The sequence below is a fragment of the Pezoporus flaviventris genome, unplaced genomic scaffold, assembly GCF_033815535.1.
Source record: "Pezoporus flaviventris isolate CSIRO_AGI_PZ_B2104156 unplaced genomic scaffold, CSIRO_AGI_Pfla_v1 ptg000002l, whole genome shotgun sequence".
Lineage (NCBI taxonomy): Eukaryota > Metazoa > Chordata > Aves > Psittaciformes > Psittacidae > Pezoporus > Pezoporus flaviventris.
Window position 1 is genome coordinate 27,923,708 of NW_026892550.1, and position 21,030 is coordinate 27,944,737.

Consider the following 21,030-nt stretch of genomic DNA (forward strand, 5'->3'; position numbering starts at 1 on the left):
GCACAGTAAACTCAATTCAGTCAAACTGCATTGTTGCAGTGGGAGATAAGTACTTATGTACTACAGGAAAGTAAATTGGAAAGTTATGCCTCATGTACTTATTTTTAAATATGATTCAGACCTAAAAGCTTATAGCGAATCATGTGCTGTTCTTGCAAAAGGATGGGTTTCTGTCAAATGGAGATAAAGTGTATTCTCTGTCTTTGTCTGTAGTGATTAGGACAGTGATTGCATCTAATTTTTAGTGATGGTTTCTCCTCCCTGTGGTCACTGATGTATTTCACTGAAAATGGGTGGGTAGGAGTTAAAGTGTCTGCAGTGGGTTTCTTAAATCTGAAGGTATTTCCTGCTAACATGCATTTCATCGCTAGGCTTGTCAGAATGAGAGATTTTTTTCCATAATTTTCTTCTAAATATGGGGGGGTTGGGGGACGACGATGGACGACACAACTGTGTAAGTTGAGAATTTTATTTAGGGATATGCACATACATGATGCTAATATTGATCTTTTGTCCCTCCACTGCCCCCAGTAGGAAGGAGTTTTATCACAATGAATAGCACAGTTCTGTAGGTAATGTGTATTTTTGTAGTGTCCAGTTCATGAAATATGAAATCCTGACTGCTTTGAACAGTGTAAATTGGAGTGTAAATTGTGGCAGACTAAAATTGGAACAAGCTGATAAGTGGCATCTACTTATTCTCTAACATCTTGTTAAGACTGTAAGAAGTGTCAGTGATGATCTGCCCGAATGACTATGTTTAAAGCGTGTGCAACCAATGTTAACATTCCCAATTGACATTTTTCCATGTAATGCGGTGATTTATTGTTCGTTCTTGAATTTCAATGAATATTCACCAGTTTTGTGGCTAAATTTATTAATGAGCTTTGCATTTATTTGTCAGATTTTATAAGTGGTTTTAAGCTTATGTAATCTTTTTCTCAACATCAATTATTATTAATCTATCAAGAGTATCACCCTCCTACTTCCATCCTGCTCCCTAAAGTAGAATAAGCTTATCAAAGATTTTTCTCTTCCTTGATCTTCAGCTAGCTATTTAACTCACCTCTTAGGTTGTCTTTGTAACTGGGTTTGTAATGTTAAATTGACAAATTAATAGATCAGAACTATTCTGTGCTTTTTTGGTCAGTTACTGCTTCAGTTTTCATGGGTTTTCCTTCCAACAGGAAGGCATGACTGTTTTAGCTTAGACATTGTGCTATTGCAAAAAATAATAATGGCAGTATAGCCTATCTTTTAACTAAAATGATTTGTTTCCGTTTTCTCTCTAGACCCATTGGGTAGCTAATTTTGCTAATTCATTATTATGGCAAATGTAGCATTTGTAGGGGAGCTAAGGAAGTGGCTGTCTTAGGGTCGAAGGGGACAAAGTGCAGTACTGAATCTTCTCGTTCATAAAGGCAAACTATTCATAGGAAAACTGTTTCTGAAGATTCCTAAGGCTATAAAATATAAAATATATAATATAAAATATAAAATAAGATTTGAGGTGCATTTTTTTCCCCTGTGCATCAGACTATGTTGAATGGGAGTTGAAAATGGGGTGATGGGAGGTGGCATGGTTAACTAGTGCGCTAATATTGACCTTAAAGAATGCAGATTTCAAAAATCTAATGTTGAAATGTGAGATAATAATTTGAATTAGCCGTAGTGTATCTTTTCAGCTAGCTGTGAACAAAGACAAGAAGCTGCATAAATTTTATTCACATACGAATGGATATGTCCTTTAAAGATAATGCAGCCTTTGACTTCAGTAATATTTCAGTGTTTTTTCTTTGTGGAGTTATTTTAAATACAAAGATAACATTTTCTGCCGCAGGATGTTGCTGAGATGCAAATGAGAGAATATGTGCCAGACATATAATGTTTGCTCAGTTCCCACAATGTTTAGGAGGAGTCCGTTATTGAATGTGGACTAGGCTGACTTTTGGCCTGAGCTGGTACAGCCTCTGTCACATCTTTATGGACTTGGCATCTACATAGGACTTCAGAATATATCTGAGTGCATTTAGATAGTCAGGAACAGTGATGTCTTCTCTTCAGCCAAAAAAACCCCAACCCCAAAAAGCATAGGGAAAGTGCTTTGCAGAATTATCCTCCTAATTGCTTTCAAAGGAAATCACTGGGATAGGTCTGTGGAATGTCAAGTTTTTTAGACATACTTCCTTTCTCCTTTTATATTTTTCATTATACTATGTCAACAAAGTCCTTAAAATCAACCACAAAACCAGACTGCCAAATAATTTTTTTCTTGCATTTCACTAGCTTTAAACACCCTACACTTCAGAAGCACAGGTATTCAGATTTCCTTAACTTTAGATGCAGAATAAACAGTGGTCTGTACTGGGTCTGTTACGGAATTGAAGCTTAGCATTTTTTGACTTGTATAGGGCTTGAAATTGGCATTTTTCTCTTCAGCAAAAGTATGATATAGGATTTTTTGTGGAAAAACTGCATTGTTTTTGATGCTGATTACTGCAGACTTAGATGTAAAAACTACCTTTTTTATAGTGAGAATAGTAATGATATTTTATGTTGTATTTATTTTCTACCATGTTTGTGCTTTAGAAGCTCAATCTTATGGGTTCTTGGGTTTATAGGTAAAACATGAACACCTGGAATTTAAAGAATAATAAAGCTTTTACTTGTGTTAAGTAGTTAGAAAATGTTTCAGTGCCTTTGGAAATAACTTTTTCCACTCTAAACGTTGATAACTGTTTTGTCTGCAACTTTTTGTTTGTAATCTTCGAAATTCCTAATTTATACTTAGACTAGTTTGTGCATAGTTGGATATCTTATTTCAGAAACTACTTAATTGGCTTCTCACAAGATAGAAAGTGCTTATTGCTTATCACTAACACATCTTTCCTCTGGCATCAGTCTTTTACTATCTAGTTGCTGTGAAGAAGCAGGTGAGAAATACAGTTCTATTTTTTAGTTTCACAGTGTGCTAATCAGCAAGTTAACCTTTCTTATTAATAGGATAGGTGCCAATAAGAAATAGGTACTTGAAAATCTTCTCCATAATATCAAAAAGGCAAATCAATGACATCAACCTATATGTGTTTTTTTTTTTAATTGGGATTTTTTTTTTTAGTTTTTAATTTGGGGAGATCAAGTAGCCAGAGTGCTTGTACCCATGATGTTTTCCAACTAGATGCTTTATGTGGCCTCTAGATCAACTGAACCTGGTCATTCTGTGCTTATCTGGAGCAACTTATTCGAAGAATTCTGCTGATTTGTTGATATAATTAAAGGTCACTTAGCTTCCTCCTTTTATGTTACATACCCTCATTTTAATTGTCTGTTATATAATAACAAAGTAAGGTACAGTGCTGTTATATTCCTTGACTAAGCAATTTAAAAAAAAAAAAAAAGATGTTTGTTCATTATTCTCATGGGGGCTCTGTCAGAATTATTTCAGTATGTTTGATTGAGGTTGTTTTGCTGTTCAGTCAGTTAGATTTCTGATTTCTAATTATCAAACAGTGTTTACATGCCCTTATAACAGTTTTAATTTCAGCCCTTTTATTCTTCTTCATTACGGTGTGTTTTCACTCAGTCATGAAACCAAAGCATCCCTGATTTGTATGGTATTTAAAAATACATTTTAGATTGCTGAATTAATTTCTTCTTAGCATTCTTTCTTTTAACAGCACATGCTTCTTCCCCTTCCCAGTCTTCCTTTATAATCTAATTCACTGTAAAGTCTTGATGTTTTTTTCCATAGCTAGCAGTTCATAAGCTTCTTTTGAAAATAAAACTTGTTTTCATGGTAGCAGTTCAGTCATCTATTTTGTACCTTCAGTGATTGAAAGTACCGTATTTTCACCTAGTGTTTGAAATAACTTAGAAAATTGAAGAAAAGGAAGAAAGTTCTTTTTTTTTAACTTTACCCATAGTTTAGTCATCTGGCTTGTTTTCTGGGTAAATCTTCAATTGTAGCACAGTACTCCAGGGCTTTCAGGGATTAGTCTCTATTTGGTGATTCCATAGTGAAGAGAGCTCTGTGTTTACAGAGAGCAAAAAGATATGGATGCCATTTCGGGTTATAAATTTTCAGATTGAAAATCCATTAATACCCTGAACTTTTGTTCTTTTGGTCCCCCGTCTCCCCCCTCCTCCCCCCCTTCAAATTTTGATTTGATGCCAGTATTCCACCAAAAGCAAAGCAACCTCAAATTTCTAAAGTGGTGTACCTCTTTGTGGTGTTACCATCATCGTTGCTAGATCAGCTTTCAACATTAAATCTTTTTGTTCCACAAATATGCAGAGGAATGTGCAGGAAAGGGGTGGGAGGGGAAAGAGGAGCGGCAGTATGCTAATTCTGCAATGCTGTGTATGTATCACTAGGAAGGGAAGAGTCTTTCTAGTGATAGAGATTTCTGAATTGCTTTATCATGAAATAGAGAATAAATACACTTGGAACAAAAGGGTGATTTTTCTGGTGCCTACACTTGTTCACAATGGTGTCTACATTCCTCTAGATGCTATTTGCTCTGTAGAGTGGACCTGCCTTTACACTCACAAAGAAAAAACATAAGGTGGAACTACAGTTCAAGTGATGTCTTGTCATGCACATTCTTTAAATAGCATGCTGCCTGCTTATTTCAACAAATGCTGAAGAAGTGAAGGAAAAAAGAATAGAACTGAAAGTTTTTCAATAAGCACAATGTTAATTGTGTGTCTGGGAAGTCGATATTCTTTGTAGCAAGAGAGGTACACAAAGTATGTGATAGTTCTTGAATGGCTTTTCGTAGTTCATTGATAATTCTCCATTGCAAATTCAGCCATGCTGCTGGATGCTGTGAGGTGAGTATTGCAGCAAGCTGAACTTCATAAATAATATCTTGAGGGATATGTGGAAAATTTCTGAAACGCAGAATGACAATGAGCTTAAAGGCTGTCTTAGCTAAGTTTAGTCTTACCTAAAACTCAGAAATATTTGAAATGGCAGGTTGAATGAGTATATTAGTATCATAAATGCCTTTATAATCTGTAACTGAGAGATGGGTTCCTGGATTTAGTAAAAGTTTTTATTTGTGGAATAGTAATTGTGCATAGAATTACCTTGAAGTATCTGCTTAAATATAAACTTTACACTCTATGGTTATATCCAGTTCCCAGGAATGTGAAGGTTCTGAGTACTGAAAAAAAAATACACAGCTATTTAGGATTAGGAGGTTGGTCATCTCATTATTGACATGAAGTATATGTGTAGAATGATGTTAGTTTTTAACTTTTTTACATCATTTTAATATTTTGCTAAGGATTTTTTCTCCATCTTTCAATCAAGAACTTTTGCAATATTTTTGCTAGGTCACTCTGAAGTGTTTCCTACTGAGAATAAATGGAACTTTTTTGGTCTTTCTGTATAACAAATACTCTTGGAATCATCCTGGTTGTCCTATATTACGCTCTCCTGAGACTAATATCCTTTCAGTGTAAAGGTGACCTAAGCAAAATGTACTTTGAAGTTTAGCTGATGCTTTTGTTGTAATATCTTTTCTCTAATTCATAATTCATCCTTTTGATATTTCTCATTATGTTTTTAATTACTTCCACGCTTGTGAGAAAAACCCAAGTGAAACAGTGGGAAAAAAACTTGTAGTTGTATAGGGCATCTTAACTAGGCTTATTTCTGTAAACTCTTAAACACTTTAACTTGTGTTTATTTAATGCAATACAGCAGGGACTTCCTGGAATAAATTGTGTGGTTGTGTACTAGAGTTACTACTCTGTAAGTCGTATTGTTGACTTTACAGACTTAGATGAACCTTATGAATACTTACATGCATTAGAAATAACATTTGTGACAAATTGTGAAAATTTTGAAAAGTGTTAGTAACAAAAAAGCATTAGTTTTGGACTGTACTCCATGGAAATTAAGAATATTTTTTAAAGTCAAATGGATAAAATACATCCATGTAAACCATCATGCAGGTTACTTTCTATCTTGCATTTTCTACAGTGGAAAAGCATTTATGTTGCTACTTCCTTGTAGAATGTTCAGAAAGTGACAGCTCTGTGTAATAGGAAATCAACCAGATTTTTCTTAAATTGCTAATAGAACAACTTACAGGCTAAAATAAAAAAATCCTCAGTATTTCTATTTCTCTGTTCGTTTATCTACTCAGTCTTAAAAGGACAGTTTTAGGCTATTTTGCGTAAAGATGAAAATCAGCATCTGATTCCGTGAAGCAAATCCTCAGTCACAGCTAAATGACTTCCAGTCAATGGAGCATGGTATCAAGTCAGTCATACTGTGCCAGCTTACATGGCTTCTCAGTTATGTTCAAGCAATTGCTTTTTTGTAAATAAATAAATTATCTGAAAGGGGAAAAGCATCCTAACATATTTCTGTATATACTGGTGGTTAGTAATATTTGCATTAACTCATGCTTATTTTTTTCAATTGAAAAACAACATTTGAAAGATTATGGAAAACTGCAGAGAAAAGGAGTTATTTGCAGTACTGATACAGCCATTCTCAATACAAGAATTAGTTTATGATCTAATGACTTACAAAACAGATTGTACTGTGCTTCCAGTGCCTCTGGATTTTGATGTAAATGTTGCTGATTTTTGCTGCAGAAAAGTATATTGCTTACTGGAATATAGAATCATAAAATACTTAGGGTTGGAAAGGAGCTTAAGATCATCAAGTTCCAATCCACCTGCCATTGGAGGGACACCCAGTTACTTAATCCTGGAGTTCTCCCTTAGGCCTCTTGTCTCTTGTGTTGTGAATTAAGAAACTGCATTTAACACAGTTTGTAAATTTGACATGGCTTGTGATCTAATTTCTGATTATAAACAAGTTCAAAATAGGGAATACATATTTTGGATAAAGCTACTAATGCTGCAGAAGAGAAATAAATTTTGATAAAAGTGAAATATGTCTTAATTTTTGCCAGGTTCCAGAGTAACCCAGGAACCTTTGGAAGGAAGAGTGAATATCTAGAGACATATCAAAAGAAATTGCTCTTCTCTAGCACCTTCAAGTCCATAAGCCATGTGAGGGCTTGTTTAGAAGGCTTGTGCTGGACAATAGTCATTATCTTCTTCCTTTTTAGTGTGTAGAGAGTAATATAAGTACATAAAAATACCTGAGTATATGCAAGTATAGTTTATCAAGGTTTATGAAAAAACTGTGTTTGATAGTTCAAGGATACTGATAGTATCCTGGTGGTGTAAACATGTAGGCATCAGGTGAACAAAGAACAGCAGAGGAATGAACAACTGTAAATTTAAATAGTGTGTAAAAATGCTTTAAATGTTAATTCCACTGTCTTTCTGCCATTAATGTAATGGAGTCAGTAATTACATATCTCTGGTTATCAGATACATTCTTAGAGGAGTTAACTATTCTTCCAGCATAGTGCTAAAATGCATTTATTAGTACAGTTTATACCATCATCCTTAGTAGAACTAAAAACTGAAAAAGACTGCTAAAACAAATTGGAATTTAAGCTACATAAATTAGGTTGAGAGACTTGTGAAACACTTTACATGCCTTATTGGTGATACCTTGGTGGGCTGCTTTTCTTTTTTTCAATGCTTCTTGGGGATTTGATGCACCTAAATGAACAAAGCAGAATCTTCATCAAGTGTGATCATTCAGTCTACATTAGCTGGTTTTGGTAAGATACATATAAAGGAAGCCAAGCTACCTTTTTTTTTTTTTAATGTTTATTTTCAACATCATAGTTTAAGAAATAATACAAAAACAAAAAAAACGCCCTCCCCCCAAAAAAAACCAACAAAAAACCAACACCAAAACTGAAAACCAAACAAAAAAACCACTAAACCCTGTAGTTAATTTGTCTCCAGTGGCATATATAAAATATAGTAGCAAATCATTAATTAGAAACTCCTTGCTTTATTTCTTCCTTTACAGAAATGGTGAAATTTGAGCTATTGGACTGTCTTCATCAGGAAGGATGAATAGCTTGGTAATAACCAATGCCTCACTCAGTGTTACTAGTAGTTAACAGTAGATTGAGTCCCTGCCTGTTTTTCTGAGGACTTTTACTGCTGCTGATGTCTCATCTTAGATCTTGACCATGCCTTTCTGGAGCTGAGGTCTTCCATGTTTACATGTCTAGGAGAACTGAGGAGTCACACTCTTGCATCAGGAAGAGCTGAAGCTTCTTGTGAAACCTTAGAGAAGCAAAGCGGTAGAGTCAGTGTGTTTCAAAGGAAAGGAGGCTGATTTGGTCACTGAAACATTGAATAGTATTGTTGGGACTTTGTTCATTGCTTTTTTAAATAATCCTTCATGCTATAAGCTATCTGTGTGGTGATGTTCTGACTGCAGGCAAGGTAAATTAATCACAGAATCATAGAATGGTATGGGTTGGAAAGGACTTTATGATCATCTAGTTCCAACCCCCTGCCATGGACAGGGGGTACCTCACACTAGAAAGGAGGTCTAAAGAAGAAACTTAATCCAAAATATATTTTCAGTAATGTAAAACTATTGGAAATACATTTATATGATAAAGACAATATGATAAAACTGTTGTGAGAACTGAGGAGAAACTTCTGTTTGCCACACTCCAGCTATTTTGCTATGATGTTTATTTCCCAGATGAGCAATTCTGAATCAGCAAGTATTTAAATGTTTTGTTTTAAAAATACGAGGTTTGTCTTGAAAATGTCAGTGGTATCCATTGAACAGACAGAGCAAGCAGTGTCTAGGAAAATCTGAACTAGTTTTGTTCTGTTTTACTTCCTCAGAGAGTATGTTTTGGGTTGTTTTTTTTCTTTCCTTTGTGTGTTTTTTTGTTTTATTTTGTTGTTTGTTTTTTTGTTTGTTTTTTTTCCAAAAGAAATTTAGAATATCTGGCCGAAGAAGATTAACAGTCAGCTAAGGCAAAATGTGTGTATGCAGGATGGTTGTTATTGTTGTTTATGTTTTGTCTTGCAGGCACCATGTCTTGGGATAGTGAATAAATAAAGTTGCATTTTTGAGTAGCTAATCTGCTAGTCAGAGTATGAAAGGGAAGGGTTGTATATGCCAAGCTTTACTGGGTTAAGAAGCAGAGAGGGGATATGGGGGATCACTGGGAAACAATCCCTAATGGGGAATTGCTTCAGGTGTGGATGCCAGAAGCTGGGCTTGCAAGCATCTTCTGTTTCATAACTTGTCACAGTTTGCCTACATTTTTGACAGGCGGCATAGTTGTTTCATCACATCACTGAAAACTCAGATGTGTAGTAGATGAACTTTACTCTCTTTCTTTGTTCTTCATTCAGTGATGGGGACAACTGCAAATGGAAAAATCTTTTGCTAGCCAGAATTATTTAGAATTGCTGTCCCAGGCAGCTTATTTCTGTGGGAACTGCTTATCTTCTAAGGATTCAGGTCACAGTGCCGATGACTCTGCTCCTACTCCAGCAACAGAAACATTTTTCATAGGAGATCTCTTTATGTAGAAATCACTCTCCTAAATAAAGAGCTGCTTTCCTTGTTTATAAGAAAATTCCTGGGTTCTGGATTTTCTCAGTTACACTTTTAAGGTTTATTTAGTTTTTATAAAATGCTGTTGTGCCATAAATTTTATTTTGTTACAAAACAGTGTAGGAACAGCAAGTAATGTTCTAGTTCTATTTGTTTTACAGATACTAACATTCATGCGGTAAAACAACATGATCATACAGCATCTACATAGATCATACATATTCTTTTATTTTTCTTGGGCCATCAGCTAATGAAAATAAATAAATGATTCATGGTTGCCTCTCAACTATTGATTTAAGTGTTACCTGTGCTTGTCAGTACACTGTTATCTGTTGACCCTTATGTAGTTATTTACACCAGCAAATCTGCAAATTTTCTTAATAAATTAAGATTTTTCTCAGATTTATGTTTGTTTTTTTTTATTTATTATTGTTGGTTTGTTTTTTTTGTTTGGTTTTTGTGTGTGTGTTTGATGGATTTTGGTTGGTTGTTTTTCTTTTCTAGTTTCAGCTAAAACAGTCCCTTTGCGTTAGCAGCATAAAGCCAGGAAATACTTGGAAGAATTCCTTAAATAAGCAGGTTTAAACTAATGTAGCATCTTTACCTGTATAAACTGTGGAAAGGAGCAGAAACTAGAGATAGTGTCTCTCATTTTCTGGACATGAGAGACAATGTGTCTCAGTCATCACAAGATGTGTTTTGTCTAGTGGGTTTGAGTAGCAGTCCTCTGCTATTTCTAGATTTTCTCTGACAGAAAAGTTTCTCCAGGGGTTAGAAAGAGGTGAGTTAGTTTTTTGTAAATGTGTAGAATCCTAATGGGAATTCACTTTGGTGACAGTTTAATGTATGGTTTATACAGCTGGATGTTAAATGGTAAAATACTGGAGGACATGTTCAGTTTCAGTATGTTCATGGCAAGAATAATTTGGGATAGATCACTGTCTTTTCTAATAATGTTCTCCTGGGTGTTAATAGATTATGGTGTTTATTGTTATCACATTAGGGTAATAGGGAAGACTATACCTGTTTTTTTCTAACTGTTTTATTTTGATTTTTCTTTTTCAATACTATTCTTTTACACAGGAGACAGTTTTTAACTGCAGGTGGAGCTCATACTTGCACCTTTATTCAACAATCTGTTTTTCATTTTTACACGTTATTTTACAGTATTTCAATTTTCTTACGAAAACATAAAAGTTACATAATGAATTATGGAATCCATGAGGCTAGTCTGCTAGCTTGAGCATTTGTTAAAAAAAACACAATCCTCCTCACCTGCCCCCTTTTTAACAGACTGGTCAGTTTTCTAGGTGTAGTGTCTGAAAAGTGAGAGCCTTTTTCATCCAGTGCTAACGTAGATAGTTGGAATGTTGAACTGTGCCATATTTCCTGAACACAGGTACTCAACTTTCAAGTTCAATGCACAGCTAAAATGGAAACTCATTTAACACTAGATTTATTTCTTGGATTTCATTATTAAATAAGATGAGGAAAAGGTTGATAACTTACTCAGCAGCATATATTTTGCAAGTGTTTTATAAATGACAAAATACCAGACCTTCATCTGTCTGTAAAATGTTGCCAAATACAGCTGTAAAGTATAGGATATTCCACAAGCTTGATTAGGAATTCTAGAGCTGTCAGACCGTGGTCTCTTCTACCATTTATTCTGCAAAAGGAGACTTTTGGAATAAAGTGGACTAAAAAGTGTTAGGATATCAAGGTGCAGTCAGTTGCCTAAGAGAAATCTGGCCTAGATCAGAATATTTCACCATGTATGTGATTATCTGCAATCTATTCAGTGATAACTTGCTATTTGAAAAAAATTTTCTTCAGAATCCACTGAAGCCAGTGGTAAAATTGTATGTACTGACTTTATACTCCTGAAGTACTAGCTTGATTACCTAGCGTAGTACACTTAACAGGTTAGTTTCGTTGCTAACTTTTCACCTAGTGTGTTGAGAAAAGACAAACCAAAATGCATGCATAGTTTAGAACGTTATGGTGAGCTTCACAGTATTGCACAAGAGCTGTGTTAGCTCTTAGAAGGTAATGTTAGCCATTGCTGAATCTGAAGGAGTCAAGGGAGTTGTTTGTTGCCAACAAGCTTCCAAGTAAAGCAGAGAATTAAAGAATTAAAACAAGATGAATTGTTTCATTGATCCTGATGTGCTGTAGGTCTAGCAATCCACCTAGGGCATGGCCAGTGCAACCTCACTAAATCTGAGTAACTTGGGAGACTCAAAAGTCTCTGCTGAGCATGTGTGACATCCGGCTTACTTGATTTAAAAAAAACCCAAATAACTAAATAGATCTTCATAGGAATCATTAGATGAATGTATTTGCCTCGAGGGTTGTCTTACCCTGCTTCTAGATCATTCATGTGATGGAATACTTTATTGCAAAAGAAGAGCCACTCACAGTAATTTTTCTTTTCCTTGTACACTTATAGTTCAGCCAAAATATTTTTGGGTTCTCAATCTTAAAAGCAACTAAAGTTGTTGTAAATTTGGTATGTGCTAGATTGGTTTATAAGACAGTGCATTCCTGTCTGTAACAAAATACAAAACTTGTATTAATTTAAATTCAATGTGATACATATTCATAAAGAAGTTCTCAGCGTAGTAACTATTTCTATCTCTTTGTAGCTACATTTTTCTTTCATCTTAGTATTTGAGTGACTGACAATATCCTGTTGTGATTGTTACTAAATAAGATAAATACTGCATTTTCTAAAGTTTCCAGTTTTTAATGAAAGTTAAATGATTGTTGTACTAGTATCTTGTATGTAGACAGTCAGCCTTGCATCTACTCCTTTGCCTTCAGTAGCAACCTGTTTGGTTTCATTTTATGTATCCTCTTTGTTTAAGACTACACTGAGTTATTTTTTTAAATACTTAAAATCCAGTTGTCTACATAGAAGACTGAATTCTGCTATAAGCTATATAGAGGATCCCCCAACCTGCTGCTTAAGACCATAGGAGCTGTGATGATGCAAAGGCAGAATTATAGCTATGAAGTGTTTAAAGTTTAAGATTAAACATTCCTCATCCTTGTCCTCAATTACAGAATCTTCTGGCTGAGAAGGTGGAACAGCTGATGGAATGGAGCTCAAGGCGCTCAGTCATCCGCATGAATGGAGACAAATTCCGAAGGTTTGTGAAGGCTCCGCCTCGTAACTACTCTGTGGTAGTGATGTTTACTGCTCTCCAGCCCCAGCGGCAGTGCTCTGTTTGCAGGTAATTTATACCTTAGTGATCTTTTTCACCTTCCTTATCACAAGTTTTTCACCTTCCTTACCACAAGTTTTCAAGTGAATCTTTTAATCAATGTCCAGTACACCGAGTAGGATTGCTCTCTGCATGGGATAGATGCTCACTATTTAACAGGCTCATGTTTTTATTACCACATCTTTTCAACTGTGTTTTAATCTGTATGTCAAATTTTAGAAGTCTCCCTAGTTTTGGGTTTTATTAACTTACAGTTGAATAAAATGTATAGAACTGAGGAAAACTTTCTTTTTAAGAAATCTGCTTTATTTATTTCAGTCAGCCATGATCTTCCCAAAGACATTTGAAAGTGACGGAAGTGAATCATTAACATTTAATAATACACTTCACTGATTTTTTTTTTTTTTTTTCCAGCTGGCATGTCTGAGGCTGTGATGCAGATGTGAATTACCCTGTGATTTCACAGCTTTGAGCAGTTCTTACATGCAAGCATGTTTTTCCACAAGGAGATGCTTATTGTGGAATACTGTGTAGCACTACACTTTGATATGTTCTGGTGGTTCCTTTTAGAATATGTATTAGAGTAGCTCTGGTATTCTTCTAAGATCTTTCCCTGCAAGTTCCTAGTTCAGTAAATTAATCCAAAAAATGACTAATGATATACATGGAAATAGGACCAAGGGACTGAAAGCTAGTAAGGTAATTAAATGCATGACTAAAAGAGAAACTGTACTAATAAAATCTTCTTAGGCCAAAATATACATTAGAAATTACTGTGTTTAGTAACAGATTGGATCGTTATGCAGGGAGTTCTGAACTGTATTTAAATAGGCAGCAAAATACTCCGTAGAACTATGCAATACAGAAGCTGTATATGAAGAAATATTATTTCTTGGTTTTAAATACGTGTACTTTAAACAATAATGCAAAACTGGTAAATGTGGCAGCATGTTAGATTTCTTGGGTGTTGGAATGTGACATTTACAATAGAAACTTTTAACTTGTGTACCTGTAGTCATGTATGGGTTTTATTAGATTTTTTTTTTTATAGATTAATTTTTCATCATTGAAGTCAGTTGGTCAGTTTTGAGGGAGAGTATATAAATTGCATTCCTGCGAGTTCACCCTCCACAAGCGAACAGTGAAGGAGGGAAGGGAGTCGGTGCAGAAGCTCCAATGTTCTTAAGTCCAGTTAATAGCCGTTGGTTGCTGTTATTTCTTCTTTGTGTCGCCACAGTCCAACTTCAAGAGATGAAATAGTAATTGAAATTTTGCCATATTGTTATAAATCATTTCTCTTTTCCTAAAAGTAGATAAAGCTACAAGAGATACATTAAGTTTAGCTTTATAAAGCTCAGTTTGTCATAATGGCCATAGCAAATTCTTTCCCTGTCTTATGTACAGCTCTTTAGTAGGGCATGTGAAAACAATATAAATATTGATGTCATTAAGGAAGTTAATTTTGCTTACAGCTGTATATTGTTTACTCTACTGAAAACTTATAAACTTTGTCCTGTAATATGCCAGGCTAGCCATTTATGTCAGAACCAACTGAAAATCTTTAAGCATAAAATAAAGGAAAAAATCAACATACTGCTTTCAGTTGGGTTTGTTTAAATAAATGTGGATTTGTGATCCACTTTTTCATGGGAAATAAAAGGAATTTAATGAGGTTGATCGTACTGCACATAAAACCATTATCAGGAAAATTGACGTTTTCAAATCAGTGGCTAATTAATGGACAGCAGCACTGAAAGGATATGAAATGCATGCGTTACTTTATTGTTAGGTATTCACTAGCCAGTTTCCTTAAAGCAAAAATAGATTTTTATCTTAATCTATAATATTCTATGAGGATACTTTTGTCCGAGATTTCAGTCAATTGCTACTCATCAAAATATTTGCAGAACAATTGCATACAAAAAGAAATCAATGTCATATATCAAATAGAAAAAGGCACATAGACTGGATTTTTTGACTTTGAATAACTTCGTCACAAGCATTAGTACTTCCTCCCCCCCGTACTAAAATTTGAGCCTTGTTGTTTATACACCACAGAATCAGCTTGCTTTTTTTTTTTTTTTTTACTAAAAAAGAAGGTTTTGTCTTTTCCCTTTGTGCCTGGATTTGATGTTTCAGTGTGTTCTCTTTTCTAAACATCCAGGGGATGAACAGAGGAGCAGTATTTTCAAAATGGAAAAAAGACGTTTTTTGAACTGCATAGAGCTACATCAAATGCTAAATGTGAAAAACACAGTACTATTAAAAAAAAACCAAAACAAAACAGCAAATAACAAGTTGGGGAGGGATGGAAGGAAATATGGTCCTGTTCTGGAGAAGAGCAGTGAAAGCTGATTGCTATTAGAGCTGGCCATTGTAGATTTGCACGTTTGAGGCCAGAAGGGATCATGTGGGTCCTATCTTGTTAAACCATATTCTTTGTTGTATCTGATTTTGCATTTAGTTATATTTAGAGTGTTGTTAAAAGGAGTTTACAGTAAAATCATTATGACTTTTCTGGCAGGTGTTTTGAATGGTTGTGCTACTGGGGATGAAGAAGTAGCTTTTTACATTCAGAAAGTTGGTGTCACTTTTGGCACTCTTCAGAGTGAATACAAAGTCAGTTTGGTGAACCAAGTTCTCTGTCAGGCTAAGGACTGTTGTGCCTGTACATTGCTGAAGGATGATGTAGTTTGGATGTTGTCTAGAAGGTATGAAGGAAGGAATTCTGCCCAGCCCCCCCCCCCCCCCCCCCCCCCCGCAACCCACCCACCCCCAATCTTTTTTAATGCTCGAGAGGTTCCACATTTTGGATAAAACTTGGTTGAGGTGATCTTAGCCAAGTCATTAAATGCCTGTAGGCATGATACTTAAACATCTTAAAGAAGTCTTACCTATCCATATAGCAAGGACCTATACGTAGAAAGCTGACCAAATTCGTCTCGGAGACTCAGAGGCTTTTCGGTGCACAGTGAGGAAGACATTGTGACATCAATCACATAAATCACTTAACGGTTACGATTTGTGAAAGCATTTGGAAATAATACCAGCTTCTTCTTAAAATGCCAGATATGAAGAAGTTGCTGGCACCACAGATATTTGGATGAAACTTCTGTATGTAAGAAAATGTCCTTTCAGATAAAGGAGCTGATCTTTTTTCAGTAAAACCAAAGCATGTTGTGTGTTTTGTAGGTATTCCCTAGCAAAAGTTATTTAACATAATGTGATACATATGATATTATCACACTGTAAAATTATCACTTTTAAATGTTAGAATCATGTCTGCAGCAGCTTTGTATGAGTGTTAGTAGCTCCTCTAGTCATGCCTCTAGAGTGTTTTTCAAAGAAATTCCATCTTCATCCTAAAACAGAATTTGGAGTACAACATTTCCATCTAGCTTTGTGGACAAGCAAGTTTGAATTTTCTAATCCAAAAAGTATTCTAAGCTATGCGATTCCTTCCCAACTATGTAAGTGGTAGCATAAATATCAGTTTTGCTGTTGACATAATTGTTTAGGTTCAAGATGACATAGCTGTTATTCAGATATGAATTAACCATAACAGATTAAATATCCTATGTGCTTTAGAATGTGAAGTCATTGGTGGGGATAGGATGTGTTTCTAACAGTTGAAGATAGGGAGTTTTCTTCATGTGTGTTTGGAAGCATGTTTGATTAAACAGTTTTGGTCCCAGGAAATCGAACTCGGTCTTAATTGACTTTACATGTTACTGCTATTCTTGGTCTATACACTCTGCACATTGGAGTTGGATACATGAAAGGGACCTCTATGCTGTGATGATGAATCAGTTTGGGGTTTTTATTTTTGTTTGGATGAACAGTCAGAAATAGAATCTAAGCAGTGATTCCTCTGGATGTAAGACCACTTTCTGTTTTTCCAGTGTGCTGAGCTACTCACTCAACTAGATAGTTTCTCTCTGTTACCCACATCAGTCACACTACTGAAAAAAAAACAACCCACCTTACATATGTAAGAAAGAGAACAAAAGAATGGTCACTCTGACAACAGCATCTTCACAGAGGTGAAGACTGTTTCTCATCCTGTACTTTTGTACTGCATCCAGGCAAACAGTAACTACTAGCCTGACTTGAATGCATTTTTGGGTGAAAATTCTCTTCAGCTTCTCTACTTGTCATCTTCTGTGCCTTGCAGTCTGTTCTCACATTTTATTATCACTACATTTTCCCAAAAGGTTCAACACCATTTTACCAACCAGACTTCAGCAATACCCCCCACCCTCACTCGACTCAATTATTAGTGCTTTGATTTTCAGATGCACCTAGGCTTTAGCTCTAGCCTGCTAAAACTGTCACTGTGCTGTTTCTCTGCTTCATTCATTGTTACCATTAGCTTGTTCTTTGTTGCTGTACCACCTGATCAAGCTATAAGCAAATTATATGAGGTCTTTTATTTTCTAAGCTTTGCTTCTCTCGTCTCACTGGCAGAAGCAACTGTCTCTGTTTTGCATATCAGAAATGTCTTGCGTTTTTGTCCGGTTAATTTTTTGAATTCATTACTGGGGTATTTTAATTTAGAAGAGGATATCTGAGTCAGAGAAATGAAACTGATCACTTGAGTTCCCCCTCCACCCCTGAACAGAAGCCCATCAGCAAAAGGATGTGTGTTTTTTTTCTTGATGTCTTTTTTTCTCCTTTGTGTTTCTTGGAAGCGTCAGAGCAGTGTTAGAGGCTAAAGTACAGAATTTCAGTGGATAGGGTCTATACCTTGACCTGGTTCAGTAGTTTGTTATAGGATAATAGTTAAAATATGTAAATTAGACATGTCATTTCTCTGTGAATTTTAGGCCAGCTGAAACAAATGGATCTTGTTGTGCATACTTTGTTGAACCTGCTTATACCTGTGAATTCCCAAATTTTCCTTTTATAGGTGTAACTGAACCAGTTTGAATCATTGCAAATAAAGTTCAAGCTTATGATTAGCATCATAAATGGTCAGGAGAAAAATGGGGACATTCAACAGAGGAAGACTGTAGTAATGGCAGGTGACCATCTGCAGAGACAAATGTGTAAACTGCCCAAAATGAAATTGTGTTGTTTCAGTCCTGAATGGTGTTTAATAGTGTTTTACTGTGGAAGTAACAAATCTGCTTCCAGATTCTTGGAAAACACAGTTTTGTAAAGGCAGTATTTATGAAGACGCTGCTAGAAATGGCTGGTAATGCAGAGGAGTTTGTGTAGACAATAATTTTCTTCACCAGACTATTGCATTTTTAAAAGAAGTTTCATTATAATGAAAGGAGCACTGATTACTCCTGTTAGCTGAAGTTGTATGTGTGTAAATATACATATAAAGTATATACATAAAATATGAGAGATCACACATAATTTTGTTAACATCTGCCCTGTCAATGAGATCTCCAAGGGGAGGTTTTTAATCTAGAAAATGGAAGAATTCTGTTGGTTTCCCTGTTCAAAAAGGTATCTTGGAAAACTGTTTTCAAGTAGCCAATCAAAGAGTAGTTCAACAGCAAAAAGAATTCTGATAGTTAAGGAGGTATCATCAGAAAGAAAAAACAGGATCCTCTGCCTTTCAGTTTTTTTGCTGGTTGATCAAGCGCAGGTAGTAAGAAAATCATTGACAGGTCTCTTAACTGTACTGAGAGTGAATTATCTTTTGAACTTTTGTTCAAAGAAGGAAAAGGAAATGTGGAGGGAGCTGTTGAAAGTTCTGCAGTTGCTTTTCCAGTGCGCTTCAGGAGCTTGATAAAAGTATTGATGAGCCCTGTTTAACAAGGCATCGTAAGAGACTCATTCTTCTTGTGGTCACAAGTCCCCTTTCACCCCCTACAAAAATATGATCTAGCTTCTTTTCATCTGTAGAATATTTGAAATTTCATGGGATGCTGTAAATACATGCATGGGTTTTAGCTTGCTTTCTACTCCTATTCCTATTATAGATATCTAGATTGCATAAACACTGTAGTTTTCAACTAGTGTCCATACTCTTCATTTTGTTGTGTGTGTTGATTTTTTTGACACATTTGTAGATTCTTCAGTGCTTTTTGTTGTGACGTTATGAGTCATCCTAAACAAAAATAAAAGCAAATAAGTATTCTGAATTTATTATTTTCTTGATACTGAGAGGAAGTCAAAATATGCATTCAGCTGTCTCTTCATTTTGAGACAACCATTGCAAACAAAATCCAAAAGTTGTTCTGGAGGTAGATTACAGCATTGATGACCGTTTACTTTAAACAAATGGGTAAGAATGGGTAGGCGACCTGGTAATGCATTCTTTGTCAATTGTACATTTGTAATTGTTTTGTGCAGTCCATAGTTTGACAAAAAAGAATGCTTTACGGGTTTCTTTGGCAGATAATTCCAGTCTCGTGTATTGTTTTCCTAATATTCTGATTGTTTTTTTTCTTACTATAATGTTGGTCTTATTGGATAAAATTAATCCAGTTTAATACAGCTCAAGCTATAAAAATCTGATTATCTACCTTATCTTTTAAAATAAAACTTCTAATGTTTCATGGATACTTCCAATGTACTGGAAGAAAATTTTGTAGAGCATTTGCATAGGAGGCTACTTCTCATGGTGTTGAATTTTCTAGGTAAATCTAATAGTAACATTCCCTTTTGGTTCGGACAGTATTCTCTGGTAACTGGTTAATATTACTACTGTTGTTGCTAGTTCCTGCATCGCTGTTATGATTAAATTCTTAAGGTGACTGTAGCAGCAATAGCATTTAAACCTTCTATCAAAAAATCCTGTCAAACTAGCAAACAGCGTTACAATTACTGTAATACTGTAATGTTACTGTACGTTACTCTTCTGATGAGTTCATACCAAGTATAGTTCTGCGTTATGCTGTTATAGTATTTCATATAATGATAATTTCATATACTTAGCATTACTTCATAAAAACAAACAGAATTGATATTAACTAATGATAGCTATAGGTAGATAAGAAGTGACAGAGTCGATGTTGCCTGATGTTAATTAGAGGTTGACTTTTTTCCCTGCTGAGTACTTACGCTTTTTTTGTATCTGAAAAAGGGTAACAAATGCTACAGTTATTAGTGTGATTGTATCAACATTGTATCCATTGGAAATTACACAGTGGACTATAGGATGTTCTTCAGTTCTGCATGTGGTAATCCTATAGCTTTGTATTTCTGCCTCTCCGTGTTTCACTATTGCTTCTACACAGTCCTCAAAAGCTGCAGAGAGGATGTGTTACAGAATGCTTTGCTATTTTCAGTGTGAGGATGAAATTATGCTTTGAATCCATTTATTGAAAATCTAAGACAAGCTTTTGCAAAGTGATACTTTCTACCCATTATATTAATTCAGAATAGTTCAAAGATGCAAAATACATGGAGATCAATGGAAACAAGTCTTCTCTCAAATAGTGGGGACATAACTGGAGTATCTAAATTTCCCAGAAATACTGTTTCATCCCAAGTGAAAAGTGGACTAAGAAGAATGATGGCATCAAAATCAAGTGATTTTTATCTTGTTCTTATAATAAAAATGGTTCAGCTTTAATATAGTGGGTTTAACAAAACAGTGCCCTACAGATATTACTTAAGATTTTACAGCATTCCTTTGATGTTGTCTGACTGCCCTCTTCAGGATGACAGTGAATATGTTAGTCTCCTTAATGTTAGTATCTGTTTCTAGAAATAACTAATGCCTAAATCACTTTTTTTCTTTTTATACAATTGCAGACTTTGCCCATTGAGGAATTGTGTTAAGTAGCAGATTTTAATCAATCTGGCAATAATGGTGAAAGTTGAGTTTTGTGTGATTTTGTAATATTTAGGTTGGTTGGTTTTTTTTGGGGGGGGGCCGCAAGAATGCATAAAATTTCATTTTAACTGTTTTTCTTAAATGATAGATTTTTTCATATACAGCGTATTCCTTGATACAACACAGTTCCACTGGAGTTGTAATATATTTCATGCCTAAGGATGATAATTAGGAAATGGGGACATTCTTGACATAGAATCACAGAATAGTTAGGATTGGAAAGGACCTTAAGATCATCCACTTCCAACAAGAATTTTATATTTAACTTGTAATATAAAATAATTTAGTTCCTTTGCTAAAATAATTAGCAAAGGAGTCTGTGGAAAGCCAGAAGTACTGCAAGGATCCTTTCCGATTGTTTTTTTAATATTTTTTTCTTTATTTCTTCCTTCTTCTGAATTATTCATTGCTATGGATTTTTCCTGAGGTAGAACCTGTGGTTTTATGGTTCTGTGGTTGTGTGTTTAGAGAATGTCTTTGCTGGAAAAGGATCCCGGAATTCTTCTTGATAT

At 35.1% G+C, this 21,030-nt stretch overlaps 1 protein-coding gene across 2 annotated transcripts in view; it reads left to right on the plus strand.

Moving 5' to 3' along the window:
* TUSC3 (tumor suppressor candidate 3) overlaps positions 1–21,030 on the plus strand; it is a 120,102-nt gene that overhangs the window by 31,373 nt on the left and 67,699 nt on the right. For both annotated transcript variants that reach the window (XM_061473181.1, XM_061473173.1), the window contains exon 2: positions 12,557–12,726. In XM_061473181.1, coding sequence (XP_061329165.1) covers positions 12,557–12,726 — 170 coding nt within the window. The remainder of the gene's footprint in view (positions 1–12,556; positions 12,727–21,030) is intronic.